Source organism: Cajanus cajan, chromosome 10, assembly GCF_000230855.2.
Source record: "Cajanus cajan strain Asha chromosome 10, NIPB_CcT2T_4, whole genome shotgun sequence".
NCBI lineage: Eukaryota > Viridiplantae > Streptophyta > Magnoliopsida > Fabales > Fabaceae > Cajanus > Cajanus cajan.
In genome coordinates this window covers 35,424,757-35,444,751 of record NC_138526.1, presented here as the reverse complement: position 1 = coordinate 35,444,751, position 19,995 = coordinate 35,424,757, and the positions used below count along the sequence as shown (strand labels likewise).

Sequence of the window (19,995 nt, the reverse complement as noted above, 5' to 3'; positions counted from 1 at the left end):
TTTTACACTTTTTTTGTAGTGATTAGGGATGAAAATAAGTCAAACCTTAAATAGGGGTCTATAGTCTGGCCTCTTTAAAGTCTGGTTTAGTCTAGCCTATTTAATAAAAAGGTCAATTTTAAACTTTTAAAAAGGTCTACTTATATAAAAAGGTCATGCTTAGACTTATAGAAAAGCCTATTAGGCCTGATACGTCAACATATTTACTTATATAATATAATAAAAAATTAATATATATATATATATATATAATTAAAAATATAAATAAATAAATTTATAAAATAATAAAATTATCAATATTTAAAATGTTTTTATACAATTTTTTTTTGTCATTATAGGGTTTATATGTTTACAACCTATGCATGAGTATACATTATCATACATGACTATGCATGAATTGCCTTCAACAGAAAATGATTCAATTTTTCTCCTGTATGTCTTTTAGAATTTAAATTTTAATAATATTGAGTAAACCATATTTTAAAAATTAAGTTTATTGACCTAATTAACATTAATAACTTAAATAGGCTAATAGGTCAAGTCAGACTTTAAAATGGTCAGGTCAAACTTATAAAAAAACTATGATAGATAATAGGCCAAGCTTAGGCTTTAATTTTGCAAAACAAGTTTCGCCTATATATTTAAAGTCTAGCCTGACCTAGCCTATTTCCATCCCTAGTAGTAGTGGAGGTGGTGTTAATGTGGCGACAATGTGGTGGAGGTGCAGGCAACTACAATAGTGTTGACATGACGACAATGACAAAGGGAATTATGATGGCAATGATTCATGGTAACTTTATTTGTAGTCTTTTAATATAAGTGGTTTAATTTAAACTAAGGGTTGTTATTAATTATTTTCATGTTCTCATATAAACAAGTGTTCTCATTTAAGTCATCCTTATATATGTGTGTATGTTTGTGCATATGTGTATTAGGATATAAACAAAATTTCACATTGTTGGAACAAGGGGAGGAACATGAGTTTATAAAGTATACAAAGTCTCCCTTAGTATGAGGCATTTTGGGTGATGATCAAAAGAAAATCCATGGGGGCATATCAAAGAGGACAATATCATACTAATGTTAGGATATGCATATATGAACCCTTGGTGCCCGACAATATATATTGTTTGAAATGTGATCATGAAGTGTTTTACAACGATCAACTTTGGCAGTTATAAGGGTGAAACGATGGTGGATGCTTGCAAACACTCCAATGCTCTAGTCAATACGAACACAAGTAGAGTAGCAATACTCTATTAGAGTGTGACCATTGCCCACAAAATGAGGGAAAATTTGTTATCATATGTGGAAGGTTTGTTACTATACCCATTACATCATGCACGATGATGTTGGCCATAGATTGACAAGGTTGAGTATGACATGACCAATTTAACTATAACATGATGAGATCGATTAGAATGTGCCAAGGTCAATTGTTACTTTTGCATAGTTCATGTTATGAAGTTGAGATAGGAGACAAAACACTTTAGCCATGGAATACCTATGGACTTGGCTTCTCCAAAATAGTTGCCCCCCAAGTTGATGTTATGTTTGCATAGCATCAACTTTTCTAAGGTTGTTACCAAGTGTAAGTTTTAGCAAAAGGGGGAGACATGGCATTTTAAGGCCAAGTATGAAAAACTCAACGAATTTAGGGAGAGTGGGATGTTGGAATCATTTAAAAATGCTCCTAAACAAGCTATTTTTCTCAACTCCCATCTTTTTCTTGATCTTGATATGTTGATCCCTTATGTTGAGTTAATTAAGGCTTCTAGGAAGCTTAGGATGGTGTATTAAATACTTTTTCTCCATCATTCTTGGTGAAGGCATAAAAGACCATAAACTCAAGCTCTTCCCATGCAAAAGAAGTCACAATCGACTTTCCTATTGTTGCTAAAACCTTTGAAGTTATTGTGGATTCCAAAGTCGTGTTTGACAACTTGAGATCCATTGAAAAATAAAGAACTAGAATTTTATCCTATAATAGCTTTTTGGTTAAGACACATCATTCTTGACCTATGCAAAATTTGTTGTCTCAAAGTGGATATGTTGTAACATTTTCCTTACCTAGATGGTAATGCAACTCAAAGTCATAGTCTTTTAAAACTCCATCCATCTTTATTGTTTCATGTTTAGTTTCTTTTGATCATACAAGTATTTTAAACTCTTATGATAATTGAATACTTCAAATCTAGCACCATATAAATAGTGTTGTCATCAAACTTTTAGATTGAAAACCACTACAACTAATATCAAATCATGAGTTGCATAGTTAACCTGTGATTAAGGATAATCCTGAACAATGGGTTCGTAGTTTCAATGGATATATTGGTTCCTATGGCTTCACTTATATTAAACTATTCACTATTTTTAAAGTTCTTCAAATTTCTTGGAGCATGAGTTTCAAAAAGTTATAATTTATTCAAATCCTAATTATTTCATTTTTTAATAAACAATCAAAGAAGTTTGATAAATATGTTGATATAATTAGGAAAATCCAAGGCTTTCTAAGGGAGAATTGAGAAGCTCCACTTATTTATATGTTAATGAAGGAATTATTTTGCTTTGATCATCTAACTAAAAAAAGACACATCATATGCATGGGTTTTCCATTTTAAACTTATCTTTAGCTTAAGTTATTCCTCGTCTTCAAGTAGACACCATGGGTGTCATCTTTACTCATGTCTAATTATATGTTTTTTCATGTTTTTGTTCTTAGTTCCTTATTCTACATTAGAAAACTATTTCCTTTTTCAATTCTTAACTCCTATCCTACAAATCACAATTCTTCCTTCTTCTTTTTTTTCTTTCCATGCTCCACCACCATTTGTTCTCATTTGTATTTTTGTTACTACAACTATTATTGTCACTACCACCACATTGAATAAAACTTACATACAATACTATACTTATTATTAGTGATGTTCTCCAGTAAAATTATAGTTTTACACCAATAAAATGTGTAATAAGGAATTTCATTACATATCAACATATATTAATTATTGAAATAAAACTAATTTTGATTAGATAACAACACTAATAGTATTTATATTTAAGTTTTGTCCCACCACATTATCATTTTATCATTTATTGTTATCACTATTAACAATATTGTCTTTGTCACATTTTTAAGCCTCCAATATTATTGTCACCGTATTTATTATTATTCTTATCATCTTAATCATTATTATCTTGCTTATTACCCCTATAATTATCACTATTATTCTAATTATTATTGTCACTTTGCATTTTACTATTATCAACCTCGTCCCATTATTATTATTATTATTATTATTATTATTATTATTATTATTATTATTATTATTATTATTATTATTATTATTATAGCAACATTATCATGAAATTATTTTTAATTTTACTTACACTTAATATAAAACTCAATTCACAATTATTCTCGATTAAAAGATGTCAAAATAATATCAAATTTTAACTTACAATTATAATTTCATTACTCAAACTCTTTACACAACCCAATCATTAAAAATTACATCCCAAAAAACCAACTCTAATTAGTAGATTTACATGAACTAACACGTGATACATCTTGCTTTGTTAATTAATTAAGGTGTGTCAATTATAGTAAACTTTTTTACATGAAGCTTTGGTGATGATATATAAAAAACAAACAAACTACCAAAAGATTATTATTACAAATCATTTGACACTTTTATATTCTTTAATCAAAAATCAAAGTTCAATCTTCAACTTGAAAATAGAGTTATAATTGAAAGAATTACTTTACACTTTACTTCTATAGGGGCCCATCACTTGGTGTAAAATTGTACATTTTGTTACTTATCTTTTAATTTTTTACAATTGAGCTAAATAAAATTACATGAACTTTTTTCATCTAGGACACTGGAGGTCAACTTGATACCCTCAAGTTTGATTCTCGTCTGTATTAAAATAATGTTTGATTAGTAAAAGTCACATCCCATGAGTATAAATTAATTCATGATTATCAGTTTTAAAATATTGCGTGAATTATAATTGTGCATATATATATATATATATATGAGGAGGGATCCATTTATTTTAGGAGTAAGTCTACCTAGACTTACTCCGTTCAATAACTCATATTCTACATCAAATTTTAATGATTCAACCGTTAAATTTAAATTTTTTAATATATAGATCAAGTCTGCAAATTTTAAAAAATTTCAAAATCATTTGATACTTCATTTTATTAATTCAAATTGATGGATAATTATAAAATTATTTTATACATCTATTTGAATTAATGAAATGAAGTATCAAATGTTTTTTAAATCTTTTTAAAATTTGCAGATTTGATCTATGCATTAAGAATTTTAAATTTGACGGTTGGATCGTTGAGATTTGATATAGAGCATGAGTAATTAAACGAAATAAGTCTATGTATACTTAAACTAGAGTAAACATGTTATTTGTTCATTTGAATTAATGAAACGAAATATCAAATAATTTTTAAATTTTTAAAATTTTTTATAGATTTGATATGTGCATTAAGAACTTTAAATTCAACAATTTAATTGTTAAAATTTGATATAAAACATGAGTTATTGAACGAAATAAATGAATACCTTCTTATTGAACGAAACAAATCTTAGAGGAATAGAAACAAATTCAACCATTCCAAGAGCTGTTTACCAAACCAATGAGGAGGATGATCAAAAGTCTATCCAGTCTCCAACCTATTCTTCCCTCCATGATCATTATGATACAATCTGAATTCCAAATTGATAAGGAGGCCCTCCGTAAAGATTTTGCCTCGGAGGAAAACCAACCCCAAAGATCTTGGTTTTTGAAAAATTACCAAGGTCCAAAAAGAATACAGATTCAGAAGATTTATTATAATTTCTTGAATCATGTTAAACTCAATATCCCCTTTCTTGATTGGTTTCATGCTTATACCATTAAGAAAAACATAGATTATCCTTTCAGAGATGACCTCATAGGACAATATTCCACAAATGTTGTTTGGCATCTCAAAGACGGAGAGAAAGTCCAATCTGAACTTCCTCCAAAGACCCAATACCAACTCCCTCAAATTAGGGATGACAAAAATAACCCTGTGCTTGCTGCACCATTCAAAACCAAGGATGTGGATGAAAATTTGACTCCTAAAGACATTAAGAGTCTTATGGAGCAAATTAACTATACAAACAAGTATCTTCAGGTTTTAGGTGACAAATTAGCTGCCCATAGATCTGAATCAAGCCAATCACTGGCTAACCAAGCCACAAGTTCAAAACATTTAGAAAAACCTCTATTTCAGCCTTTTAAGCTTAGTTAAAAGGCTAAACAAAATTTGCACAAAGCCAAGGCAAAAGCCAATATGGATTCTGATGCTAGTGAATTATTAAGTAAAATTAATAATTTACTTAAAGCAACAACCATTCCTGAGTCTCCCCAGGGTACTGAAGAAGCCTCTTCTAGACCTAAAATAAGGATGCCAGCAAGAACTATAAGTGTTTTAAACCAAGGGTCAGATCAAGATTCTGATTCTAGTAACCCTCAATCCATTCAGATTAATCCTATTATGACCACCTCTAGAAACCAATGGAAAGGTCTAACAAAACCTTATCCCTCCACAGCCTTAGACTTGGCCATAGAAGATAAGGACCTCAATAATAGTAGTTTTAATGCCAACAATGTTTATGAATGGAATATTGATGGTAAATCTAAATACAATATCATGCATATGTTACAACATATGACCATGGTTTGTACTGCCTATCAAACAGCTCATGAGAGTTCTGAGGAAGCTATAGCAAACATTATAGTATCAGGATTTACAGGGCAACTTAAAGGTTGGTGGGATCATTATCTCACTGAAGCACAAAAATTAGGGATTTTTTCAGTTGTTAAAATTGATGACAATGGTGAACCAATCTTCAATAATGGTGAGACCATTCCAGATGTTGTCAATACCTTAATTTTTACCATAGCCCACATTTTATAGGAGATCCATCTTTATGGAAAGATAGATCTGCTGAACTTTTGTCCAATCTCAAGTGTAAAACCTTAGGAGATTTCAAGTGGTATAAGGATACATTCCTCACTAGGGTTTTTACCAGAGAAGATAGTCAACAACCATTCTGGAAAGATAAATTTTTAGCCGGTCTTCCAAGGTCGTTAGGAGACAAGGTTAGGGATAAGATTAGGTCTTTAACACCTGATAACATTATTCCTTATGACCATCTGAGTTATGGCCAATTAATTTCTTTTGTACAAAAAACGGCCTTAGAAATTTGCCAAAATGATAAGCTTCAGAGGCAACTAGCAAAAGAAAAAACCCAAAATAGGAAAGAATTAGGCACTTTTTGTGAACAGTTTGGTTTACCAGGGTGCTCTAAACAAAAAACCAAAAAATTTGTTAAGCATGACCAACCTACCCACTACAAACAACAACGTCGGTTTAGGAAACCTACAAGAAGAAATCAAGCATCCACTAGGGAACCTAAAACAGAATCAAAACCCTCACCTGGGAAGAAGAAATCTATAGTCTATTACAATTGCAAGAAACCTGGTCATATCAGTAAATACTGCAGACTCAAAAGAAGAATTAGCAATCTCAATTTAGAACCAGAACTAGAAGAACAAATTAGCAGTCTTCTAGTTGCAACTTCTGAAGAAGAATCCACGGAAGATTATTCTGATGAAGATATTCATAATATTCAGCAGGATGATGAAATTTCATCATCTGATAGTAGTGATGCCCCAACCATAAATGTTTTAACAAAAGAACAAGATCTTTTGTTTGAAGCAATCAATTCTATTCCTGACCCAAAAGAAAAAAGAATTTTTCTGAATAAACTCAAACAGACTTTAGAGTCAAAACCCAGAAATTTTGTTGTAACCAATAAGTATGACTTAAATCCTATCCTCAAGAAGTTAGAAAAAACTTCTACCAAACCTGCTACTATCCAAGATCTCCAAGCTGAGATTCACAATCTTAAAAGGGAAATTAAGAGTATTAAGGAACAACAGGTTCTTCATCAAAATATTCTTTCCCAATTACATGATGATTCTGACCAAGAAAAACCTCCTTCTGAACAGAATTTAGAACATAATGAAGTTGATTGGAGTGATTTCTTAGGTCTCATAAACCGGTTAACCATTCAAAAATTCTTCATCAATATCAAGATTGTTGTTGAAGATTTTTTCTTAGAAACCACAACGCTTTTTGATACTGGAGCAGACTCCAATTGTATCCTAGAAGGGCTCATTCCAACCAAATATTTTGAAAAAACATCTGAAAAGCTTAGCATTGATAATGGATCTAAATTACAACTTAGATACAAGTTTTCCAAAGCCACAATAGAAAACCAAGGACAACAAATAGAAACCTCTTTTTTACTGGTCAAGGACCTTAGGAACGAGGTTATTCTGGGAACTCCTTTCATTAGGGCATTATTTCCCTTAGAAATTACTGATGAAGGTATAACTTCTCACAAAGATAATAAATCTATTATCTTTAGATTTATTAAAAAACCGATTAGTAAAACTATCAACCTAATAGAACAAAAATCCAACCAGATCAACTATCTGAAGGAAGAAATTTCCTTTAAAAATATTGAGCACCAGCTTGAGCAAACTCATATCCAGAACAAAATCAAAAATCTTTTGCTTACAATCCAAAACTCTGTTTGTTCTGACCTTCCTCATGCTTTTTGGGATAGAAAACAACATGTTGTTAGTCTCCCATATGAAAAAGATTTCAAGGAAAGTCAAATCCCAACCAAGGCCAGACCCATTCAAATGAATGAGCAATTACTCCAATATTGTCAACAGGAGATCAAGGATCTCTTAAACAAAAACCTCATCAGACCAAGTAAAAGCCCTTGGTCCTGTGCAGCTTTTTATGTCAATAAATAAGCTGAAATTGAACGAGGAACTCCTAGACTAGTCATAAACTACAAACCTCTAAACCAAGCTCTTCAATGGATTAGGTATCCTATTCTAAACAAAAGAGATCTTCTCAACCGTCTTCATTCAGCCAAAATCTTTTCAAAATTTGACATGAAATCTGGATATTGGAAAATTCAGATACAAGAAAAAGAGAGGTACAAGACCGCCTTCACTGTTCCCTTTGGACAGTATGAATGGAATGTTATGCCATTCGGTTTAAAAAATGCTCCTTCAAAATTTCAAAAAATTATGAATGACATTTTTAATCCTTATACAAGTTTTTTCATTGTCTATATTGATGATGTCTTAATCTTTTCCCAATCCATTGATCAACATTTCAAACATGTAAACATATTTGTCCGTACTATTAAGCAAAATGGCTTAGCAGTATCAAGCTCAAAAATTAGTCTTTTCCAAACAAAGATCCGGTTTTTGGGTCACATTATCCATCAGGGAAAAATTACTCCTATTAGTAGATCCATAGAATTTGCTGATAAATTCCCTGACAAGATTACTGATAGGACTCAACTCCAGAGATTCTTAGGGTGTTTGAATTATGTGGGAGATTTCATTCCCAATTTAAATAATATTATCAAACCTCTGCATGATCGTTTAAAGAAAAATCCTCCTTCTTGTTACAACGATCATACTACTTCAGTCAAACATGTCAAACAATTGGTCAAAAACCTTCCTTGTCTTTCTTTACCAATCCCTCCAGCCTTTAAGATCTTTGAAACAGATGCATCTAACCTAGGTTATGGGGGAATCCTCAAACAAAAATTAGGAGAAAAAGAGCATATTGTTGCATATACTTCTAAACATTGGAACCCTGCACAACAGAATTATTCAACTGTTAAAAAAGAAGTTTTAGCCATTGTGCTTTGTGTTTCAAAATTTCAATCCGATCTTTTAAATCAAAAGTTTTTAATTAGGGTTGATTGCAAATCAGCCAGAGAAATTTTGCAAAAGGATGTCAAAAACCTTGCATCAAAACAAATTTTTGTCAGATGGCAAGCAATTTTAAGTGTTTTTGATTTTGACATTGAGTATCTCAAAGGCACTTCTAACTCTCTACCTGACTATCTAACTCGTGAATATTTACAGAGTACAACAAATGCCTAAAAAGGAAATTTTGGCCTCAGCCAGAGGTCGAGGTAGAGGAAAACAGGCGACTTCTCCCAGGAAGGAACAACCTATGGAACCATCATCTCCGGTTCTCAAACTTTTAGAGTCACTGACTCAACAAAACCAAGTTGTCGAGTCATCTACTCAGCATACCAATCAACCAGTTCTCAAGCTTTTAGAGTCACTGACTCAGCCAAACCAAATTGTCAAGTCATCTACTCAGCAAACCAATCAACCACAAAAACAAACCAAGCTTGACTATGCCATACCAATTTCAATCTCAACCCTCATGGGTCTTCAAAACCAAAGTCTTACTTCAATCCCAAATAAGACTTGGGTTGACATCATGTCAGAGGAAGAAGATGAAAAAGAATCAAAAGCTTTGGATCTCCTTATTGGAAAAACTCCAAACAAACAGATCCAATCCACCTCCCAAAATCAAATTGCAATCCAAACCAAATCTCAAAAAGCTCAATCTCATTACATTCCCAAGAATAAATTCTGGGTTATCACTCAAATGGAGTCTAAATTTTGGGATAAAAACCCAAACAAAATTTCACAAAAAAATTTTCCTGAGGGTTTTCATTTTAAACCTCTAGCCCTCAACAAAACAAGAAAGTTTTATGAGTTTATCCTGGTTGATACAGATTCTGTAGCGATCAAGCATTATAAGGATCCCAAAGATCCTTCTAATGTAACTCATACAACCTTCCAAATTTTAAAGGTTTTAACACCAAGCCAGTTTGGCCAAAACCCGAGTACTACTCGGAAATTTTCAATGCTTTTTGACCCCATTGGGTATAATTACTAGGATTATATTGATGCCTGGAGTAAAACATTCTGGTATCAAAATAAGACCAACCGTCATTCATGGCTAATACATTTCAAACGAAATGTCCAATATAAGTTCCCTAGTTGGTTTCTCCAATGGTGGGACTTCTTTGGTCCAATTGAAGAAATCCTTCCATCACCAGCAGATGAAGGGTTTAAGATCTTCAAATCCATGTATGATAACCAAAGTACATGGATCCCAGCAGATCTTCAATTCTTTTCAAGCTTCTCACTATCATGGATACATTCATGGCAGTACAAATTCGGAAAAGCTCAACATCCATTACAACCTCCTCCATTGCAAAGAAATTCTTATGTCAAATGGTGGAATCTATTTGATGCAAGTAAGGCAAACCCACAAGAAGTGAAAAACTGGTTTGTCTCTAATACAAAGTATTTAAAAGTGGCTGACCCATAAACATCATTGTTTCTCAATCAAAAGGCAAGAATCACAGCGTCATTGGCGTCTGCAAAAACAAAAGAAAGTTTTGCCAAGAACCTTGAAGAAATCTTGGCTCTACTAAAAAATGAAGATGAAACTTCAAAATCCTCCTTACCCAGTTCATCAGAGTCTACAGCTTCTCTAGATGAATTTTATCAAAATGAAGATGACTACTTTGGTATAAACCTAGCAGAAATCTGATAATTATCAATTCATTTAAAATTAATCATGATAATTTTATTTAATGGTGGACATATTCACATTACATATTGTGAATACCCTGCACTGTATATCATTGTGGCTATCTACAAATATCATTCCAACCCAGCAATGTATGTAGATATCTACCCGATTTGAAGAAATCAACAGTTCCAGTCAAGATACCGGCACTGTAGCTCACTTATGAACAGTTCAGGTCAAGTTACTTGTTCTGTAGAAACAGTAATTTTTTAGTCTTTAAAAGGAGGCCTCGACCATGTTGTGAGGTACCCTTTCATTTTGTAACATCCTAGAGAGAGAGATTAGAGAGAGAAGCTCTGAGATATTTCTTTGTAAGCTTTTCTGTTAATAAAATCTTTCTTTCTTCATTTGCTTTCTTTACTTTCTTGCATCATCTGAAGCGTTTGCGAAAACCTGGGATTTGTAAGCCTAATTCGTCAGGTGTGCCCTTGATACCCAGTATTGTGCAGACTACCGCCGTGTAAATCTGGTTCATTGTTAATATCTTTCCTTTTTCCCCTTTACCCTCCTAGATCCACTTCGGGACATCTGGTATATATATATATATATATATATATATATATATATATATATATTGTAACATCCAGAATTTTCTACTAGTATAATAATTATTTATTATTTATTTTATATTTATGGAGATTATTTTCTTATAGTTATTTTAGTGGGTTTTATAGAATGTTTTAAAGGTTTTTAATAATTATGACTATTTTAACAATAAATATTTATGAAAATTATTTTATAATATTTTGATTTTTAGTAGCCCAGAACAGGTCGTTCTCAAATTGGAACGGGCTATTCCAAACTACTAAAATGGCCTAGAAAGATTAGGTTGGAACGGGTCGTTCCAACACATGATTTTATGAGTAATACGTGATTCCAGAACGGGCCGTTCTACTTTGAGAATGGGTCGTTCCAAACTTGGCAGTTGTAGGTAATATGTAATTTCAGAACGGACCATTCTAGTTTTGGAACAGTCCGTTCTGGATGTGAAATTTACGTATGATGCATGAGTCCAGAACGGGTCGTTCTGGATTTGAAACGGGTCATTCTGGCCACATTTGATGCCTATAAATAGAACGTTCTGGCACTCCAAAAACACATTTTTTCACTTCTGACATCTTTTCTTCTATACTCTCTGAAGACCAAGGGGAACCTAGAGGAGGAGACCAATAAGATCCGGTTTTAGTTTCAACTCCTTCTTATCGAGGTAAGGGAGAGAGTGAGAAACCTTACTCTAGGTGTAGGAATGTATGTTGGGTAGTGGGATTGGCTCCCAATCCTATGTTTGTTGTCTGTTGTATGCTCATGTATGTGGGATTTTTCCTAATTATATATGTTTCTTCTATTGCTTTTCCTATATTTAAATATAAATGTATAATTTTCAAATCTTTATGGGTTCCTATGGGAAGCCCTAAGAGAATGCATTTGTAATTGTAACAGACAAAATATGAATGTTTTCTGTTTTGCTTTTTGATTGTTCTGTTGTATGCCTTGTTGTATGAGATGTATGAATACGTGTTTAATTTCACAAATAAAGAAGTTTTGATATGAATTAGAGTGCACTGTGGGAATCCTATGAGAAACAGACATATTTCTAATATTTTCTATTTTACCTTCTGATTGTTCTGTTGTATTTCTTGTTGTAGGAGATGTATGAATATGTATTTAATTTCGCAAATAGATGATTTTTGATATGAATTACAGTGCTCTGTGAAAATTGTGAATACGATATGATAATGTGATATGATAGTGAGATGTGATAATGTGATAAAGTGAATATGATGATGAGACAGGACCATGTGATGTGATAATGAGACATGACAATGTGATATGAGAATGAAACATGATAACATGATATGAGAAAAGCATCGAGTCTTGAATGACATGCATCATGTTCATAAATGTTTTTAAGGGTACGATATAGAATACATCGCTAGAGAAGGCCCCTTAGTGTAAAAGCTTTGGGGATTAGTCCTTGGGGATAGCTCGATTTGTAAGTCCTAGTCTCGCTCATTATGTGCATGGGATGTATCTTGCGCGGCTTAGCTATCCCGACAAGACTCTAGTAGTATGTCCTTCTAGTGAGAGTGTGCAGAGGGTATGACCCGTCATGTACTCCTAGACTACTCTTCGTGTATTGCTAGCGGCAATATGCCATGTGATATATTACTGGCGCCACATGCATGATAAAATGTAGTCCGTGTCCATACATGTGTATTTTAATGTTATATGAAAAATTGATATGTCTTGGATGAGTGAACTATGATGTTATTATTAATTTATCTATGTTATACCTATTTTGTTTGTGTTTGGCTATCCGGCATATATTTATACACCGTGAGCCAAAGTGAGATGTTTCTCACTCCTTTTTTCTTGTGCTATTTTCTTTGACTGTCATACAGGTGATTATCAGCATGAGGCTGAGGATGTTAATGATGAAACTTAGGCTTTTATGTTGGGATTTGCTTTGATAGGACATGTGACATCGGGGCGTAGATAAGATTAAATTAGGATGTTGTTTCCGCTAAATTATTTTGAAAACCTTAACCTTATTTCTTTTATAATTACCACTGATTATGTTATTTGTTTAAGTTATGAATGTAGTGCTCTCTATCTGAACGTGTTTGGTATTTTAAAAATGAAAGAATGTGGTATTCCAAATTTTATTATTTGTATTATGATATGCGTGTTAGAGGGTGTCACATATATACATACGTACATATATATATATATATATATAGGGGTTATAATTATACCCGTGTAACTTTTACTAAGTATTACACTGCTTAATAACTTTATATTAAATGTGAATTTCGTAATTCTAACCGTTAGATTGAAAGTTCATATCATTTTATACGTGTATATCAAATTTTGTTAAAATTGAACAACAACTTGAAGGTAATCAAAGTATTCATATTTTAGTATATTTTAAAATGAATATATTACGTCAATTTTGTTATATAAAAATGAAGTATCAAATCATCTTGGATTAATATAAAATTTTGTATATATAATCTAAGAGATATAAGCTTTCAATTTAACGGCTAAATTTACAAAATTCACATTTAATATAAAGTTATTGAACGATGTAATACTTAATAAAAGTTATATAGGTATAATTATAACTCTCTTTTATATATATAAGAGAAATTATATGAATTGTATTAATTGCCATCTTGATATTAGGTGGTGTAATGAAGGTGACACTTGCCAACAGTTACCATCCCATGGAATCAGCAACATGGAGTAGTAACCTTCTCTCTCTTTCCGTTTCGACTCTTCCTTCCCCTTCACGCCACCCCTCCTCATACAAATTTATGGCCTTTTCAATTTCCACTCTCAACACTTTCCCACTCCCTTCCTTTGCTTCTTCTTCTTCTTTTCAACCCTCTCTTCTGTCTCCAAAACCCCCCAACCCTCGCCTTCGCCGCTCTTCCCCTCCCCTCAACATGCACGCTTCCATTCGAGACGCCGTTGGAGGAACAATGGCCATAGTCCAATCGTCGCCCGCCACGTGGCAGTCCGCACTTCTCAGCAACGCTCTGATCTTCCTCCTCGGCACTCCCCTTCTCGTCGCCGGCTTGTCGCTCTCCGGCATCGGAGCGGCGTTCCTGCTCGGAACGCTCACCTGGCGCGCTTTTGGGCCTTCTGGGTTCTTGCTTGTTGCCACTTACTTTGTCATTGTGAGCTCAAGTTTTTTTTTTTTTTTTTTCCTTTTTGGGGTTCGCTACTGAGCTTGGTTTCAAACTGGTGTGTTTGTTTTAGTGCAAAGTTGGGTTTTTTGAGGAGTGGTGTGGAGTTAGGGAGGTGGGGGTTGCGGATTTGCCTCGAGTTGTTTGTTAGTGACAATGTTGAGATCAAAGTTGGTTATACAGTGGGTTTTGATAATGGGTGTGCAGATTTACCTCGAGTTGTTTCGAAGTGACAATTGTTGAGATCAAAGTTGGTTATTCAGTGGGTTCTGAAAATGGGTGTGTAGATTTACCTCGAGTTGTTTGGAAGTGACAAATATTGAGATCAAAGTTGGTTTTTTATTGGGTTCTGAAAATGGGTGTGGGGGATTTTTCTTGTTTTTGTTTCTAGGGTAGAGACTTTGTTGGGAAGTGATAGATTTTATCCATTTCATTGTTGTCAGCAGGAACTTCTTGTCTTTTTTTTTTTTTCTCTCAGTTTAGGTTTATTTGGAAGGGATTAATTTTCGAGGGAAATAATGGTTTTGCTGGGAATTATGTGCAATTCTGAAAATGGATTTGGAGATTTTTCTAGATTTTGTTTCTGGGGGAGTGATTAATTTTGAGAGCAGAATTGGTTATGCGTGGTGTTCTATGCAATTCTGAAATCGGGTCTGAGAATTTTGAATTTTCTTGTTTTTGCCTCTGGGTTTGAGGTTTTGTGTTCTTTGGAGTTGATTTGTTTGGGGTTTATTAGGGTACAGCTGCGACAAAGGTCAAAATGGCGCAGAAAGTAGCTCAGGGGGTTGCTGAGAAAAGAAGAGGAAGAAGGGGTCCGGGCAGTGTTATTGGATCCAGTGCTGCTGGTTGCATTTGTGCTTTCCTCACAATTTTTGGTGTTGGGGGAGAGGCATTTTCTCGGCTTTGGAGACTAGGGTTTGTTGCCAGTTTCTGTACCAAGTTGAGTGACACAGTCTCAAGTGAGATCGGGAAGGCATATGGAAAAATAACGTGAGTAGTTTACTCTGGTGTGTATATTGGTTGTATTATGTTGTTATCAATATCTTTTTATGAAGAATTGTCATGATTATTTTATTTGTTAGGTTCTTTAGAATCCAATCTCAAGGTTTTAAATTGCGGTTTTGTTAGAATCATTGGTATTGTGGAAAATTGTGGATTAATGTGGCTGATAGGGCTACAATTTTGGTCATGATGATGCAGTAGAGACCCCAAAAACCTTGGTGTTGTGGCCAGAATGGTGGTTGTGAACTGTTTTTTAAAAATTTGGCACCAGTGTCCCCCCTACTGTAATATTATTTCCGTTCCTTGAACAGGTGGAAGCCCTTCAAGAATTCTTAATTCTGTGATGCAGAACTTCTTTAAGCTATTTTGTAATTTCTGTTAATAAGCTTTCCAAATGGAAATCAAGGGATACCATGGTAGTCAATAGCGTGATATAACCTAGTAATGGAGCAGCACTGGACTACTTTGGAATTCAAATAGTGGCCATCGCGGGCTATAGTAATGCAATCATTATTTAGGCTTCAAAAACCAATTTTTACCTTCGATGCATCATTGTTTTTTTCTTTTTGGTAAAACATTGCTTCACACTTCACACTATTTTTCCCCTATATTCTTTTCTTTCTTCTTCCTTTAAACTTCCTATTTCATATTCTGCTAATTTTTATCTAACTTATTAATTTTCTTTTCTATTAATTTCAGTCATCTTTCATTTTTTTGACTTCATTACTATGTTCTTATTGCTCCTAGATTGATGGTGATTGTGTGTAAAGTGTGAATTATTTTTTATCATGAGTTTCTTTAATTTTTGGTTATTTTCTTTTTTTGAGTGTTCATGTGTAGAATAAACTATTTTGTTTGTATTGTAATATTTAAAATATCATCCTGCTTCCCACTATAGCAAATTTAGAGTTGGTTGTTATGCGCCCCAGTTGTCTGATTGATAACTATGGAGCATGGATTGGACTGATCCATTACCATATGAATTCTATGCATTACATGGCTTTGTATAATATTTTGTTCGTTTTACTTGATTGGCAATATTATTTTTTGTCTGAATTTATTAAAGCAGTTACTCGTTAATTCTGAATTATGGTAATCATGGCAACTTGAGATCTATGCTCTTCCGAAAGATATATGTTTCACTTATCTTATATTTGGAAGCATTTCAATACTAAGTTCCTCCAGCATAATATCCAGGTACCTAGTTACAACATTCAAGGTAGTTCCAAGAGGCACAGAAGGGGCTGTTAGTGTTGAAGGAACTTTGGCTGGCATTTTAGCAGCCATAGCTCTTGCATTTGTCAGTTTTCTCATGGGTGAGGTACTTCACTAATTTCTGACTCCATAAATGTCTACGTGATGAGGATGGGTGGCATCTTGGGAAGTACAAGTGTGCAGGTGCCAGTGGTCGATGTCTGTATATTTGAGTTAGCTTGTTTTGAATATTCTTTATTTTGTTTTTTTTGTAGTTTCCTAGGACAGCTTTTGAAAAAGATCAGGTCCTAAAAAATAATCCCAGTCAAATATGGCAGTGTAGCTATAATTCTACAGTTAAGGAATGCTATCTGCATAAAGCAGTATGCTTTGAGGCTTGTTATTATAATCATTCTGTTTAAATTCAGACATGATTATTGCTCATTCCCGTTACCCCAGAATGTCTTCTATAAAAGGGATGAAATAAAACATTAAGTTCACTTCATCCCTTGAAACTAAATAGTAAAATTAATTGAATAACCTGGTGCCAAAATTGCAGGAAGTGGTTAGTTTATGATCTAGAGATGGTCTGTTTATTTCTCAAAATGTTGTCATAAGAGATGGAAGAGGAATGGTTTCACTCACAAATGTTGTTGGTGATGGCTGCTTATTTTTGGAAAGTCTATTCCCTTGCTTTGCTATTTTTTTCTATTTTATGTTTCTGTTAAGAATGCACAAAGAGAGTAATTGTTATTTGTTAATGCTTCTAAAACAACTTTTGAATTGTTCTTTTATAATTTGCCTCAAGACAGACATTAGACTCCTCATCCCCCCGGCAAAAAAAATGATCTTTTCCTTCTAAACTACTGTCAGTATATGTTTAAGTGCTATCTTGGTCAGTGGTGCTGGAGTTGGGTTTTGGGTGAGATTAACAGCTAACTTTTTACAAGGCTGATGAGGGTCACATTATGGATTTTTGGGCTGTTTGTGCTTTTCTATGGGAGTGATTGTGTTTGTATGAGTTTCGTTGTTCGCTTGTTTGTTGAAAGGACATTTTGGAAAGTAGATCAACTTGTTAGTTTTCTGCTCACTGAACACCAAAGTATGTATGCGGATCTTTTCAAATCACTTGACTGGAAAGTACAGTTTCTATAAGCATCTTATAATGAATATGGGGATGATATGTTATAGATATGCAGAAATCAGTACCTTCAGTGAACTTTTATGAAACAAAATATTTTGCATAACCAAGCAGAAGAGCTGAGGTGCTCCTTTTCCTGAAATTTAGCTTTAAATTGCCAATTTAGAGTCTATCTCCTTGGAATATGTTACGGTTTACTTGTTTCATAACTTTGAATTCATGAGCTAAGTTCATTTGACATATAACAAAACATAATTAAGCTATTTGATCTAAAGCTGATTTCTCAACTACACTTGTAGATATGCCAGTGAAATTGGAAAAATATGCTAGGTTTTGTTTCATAGAGAAGAGAATGAAAGGAGTATTATGAAAGTAATGAAAGAAAATAAATGAGTTCAATAATACATTTCCCTGTTTTGGTTTTGTGAGGGATATAATATAAATGGTTTCTATGGGCATATAGAACTTTAACATAGGGAAAAAAGGTTAAATATAATGCAAAAGTTATGCAACCAAACATCATGGGGGTGCTATAAGTTCGGAGAACATAAATTGACTCCCATTTTTTTGCCCAATCTATTTGGAGGTTTGGAGTGTTTGCTTCTCTCTGTTTAAAACGGGAAAAAAAAATGTTTCTTTCGCGTTTGGATTCTTGGAAAGTGTGTGAACGGATACTCAAACACTCCCTAAGAATAGTTGGTCCCATATAGTTATGTTAGAAAGAGTCAACAAGAAATATCCCCATGCATTTAGTTATATTTGGACAGTGTTCCCTCTCTTTTGGATATGAAACTGATGAAGGGATGGCACCCTTCCGCAACTGCATTCCCTTTCTCTTCCACTTAAATCACCTCAATTGCAAAGTCATTGAAGAAGAATCCTTACACATAATTACTACTTAATGGTCAATTGCTCAAGACTTCATGAACTTAATTTTTGCTACTGACTTGATTCTTTATTTTTATTATTCTTTTGTTAAACAGATTGGTTCACATGAAGCAATTATATGTGTATTAGCTTCTCAGATTGCTAATCTTGGTGAGAGCATAATTGGTGCTGCTTTTCAAGAGAAGGAAGGATTTAAATGGGTAGGTTCATGAAAGCAGTGATATTTCATTATCGAAGCTGTCACAAAAATCTGTCTGATCTCGTTGCATATTAAAGTTTTGTACTTGTGTTCAAGTACAGGATTCAAATAAAGTTCTTTCATGCCATTATGCGAATTTGCCCATAAGATAAAATATTTGTCCGAACCCTGAATATTTTGAGATGATGCAAATTCTAATAGTGCTTGAGCTTGACTGCTTTGTGCATGCATACATGATACCTATCTGAGTTACTACGATTAGTAATGTGCAAACCATAATTTTTTATGGATATTTTCTTTTCTACTACATGCTCAAAGCTAGATTTTATTTTTGTCAACCATGTTGGGCTTTGATTCATCACCTTAATCTGTATATCAGGTACCTTTGCCACTAGTTATTTATGATTACTTTACTGTTGTCTGCAGCTTAACAATGATGCAGTCAATATTATCAACATATCAATGGGCAGTATCATAGCAGTCTTAATGCAGCAAGCCCTCCAGATCTGGGGTTCCTAAACTTGTTGCAGGGTTTTTGAGGAGCTCAATCATCTAACATAGTGGCAATCTTGACAAGTGCTTATTATATAGAACACTGATATTGAGCATTGGAGCGGTGTATTACATGTTTATTTCTCGTTGAAAACTGACTTGGATATTTATACTACCGGATGTTTGAGTGCCACATATGAAGCAGCCTTTCCTGACACGAAATTATCTGCAAGTATAATGTGGATAAAAGCTCATTCGGATCATACTCAAGCATGTTGGTTGTTACAAAGATTATTAGCAGTGGCGATCGAAACAGCAAATTTGTATTAGGTGTAGCCATGATTCAAGTCTCTTGAATGGTAAGCAGTGGTTCTTTCGAAATGTAGATGTGAACTTCTATTTCAAGAAATAGAATAGTTTCTCCCAAGTATTTCTATCTGTCATTCTATTTTGATTTCCCTTGTATTTATGGTTGTTGGGACTTGAGAGGTTTCTTTGTTCTTGGCCTTGATCCATATTTTTTAGTGCATGCTCTCTAGCATTTGAAATAGAGTCCTTGAAAGAATATTTGAAGAGTTAAGTTAGACTTTCATTCTTGTGTGGTATATTTAATTTTAAGAGATAGACCTGTTTACTTATTACTAGATTCTGTCGGTCCGAATAGTATTAGGTTTAGTATTGTTAAGTAAGGTTTCGGATTCAAATTGTGTATAAAAAAAAATGTGGTTGAAAAGAGAGATTTGACTAAAAGTGGTCGGTTAGGCAGGTTCTCTAATGTAAATCAATCATCAGCAAATTTAGTGGATATTTTATACCAAATTGAAAATAAATA

At 33.5% G+C, this 19,995-nt stretch overlaps 1 protein-coding gene across 2 annotated transcripts; it reads left to right on the top strand.

Moving 5' to 3' along the window:
* Window positions 1-13,734: 13,734 nt before the first annotated feature.
* On the top strand, window positions 13,735-19,749 carry LOC109791993 (integral membrane protein (Protein of unknown function DUF92, transmembrane)). Of its 2 annotated transcripts, none has more exons than XM_020351368.3 (5): window positions 13,735-14,238; window positions 14,984-15,237; window positions 16,447-16,570; window positions 18,568-18,672; window positions 19,098-19,749. In XM_020351368.3, exons 1-5 carry the CDS (start codon window positions 13,750-13,752, stop codon window positions 19,188-19,190), a joined length of 1,065 nt encoding a protein of 354 aa, XP_020206957.2. In that variant the 5' UTR covers window positions 13,735-13,749; the 3' UTR covers window positions 19,191-19,749. The 2 variants fall into 2 exon arrangements, with proteins under 2 accessions (XP_020206957.2, XP_020206955.2); XM_020351366.3 differs by having other exon boundaries at window positions 16,435-16,570.
* The last annotated feature ends 246 nt before the right edge of the window (window positions 19,750-19,995 follow it).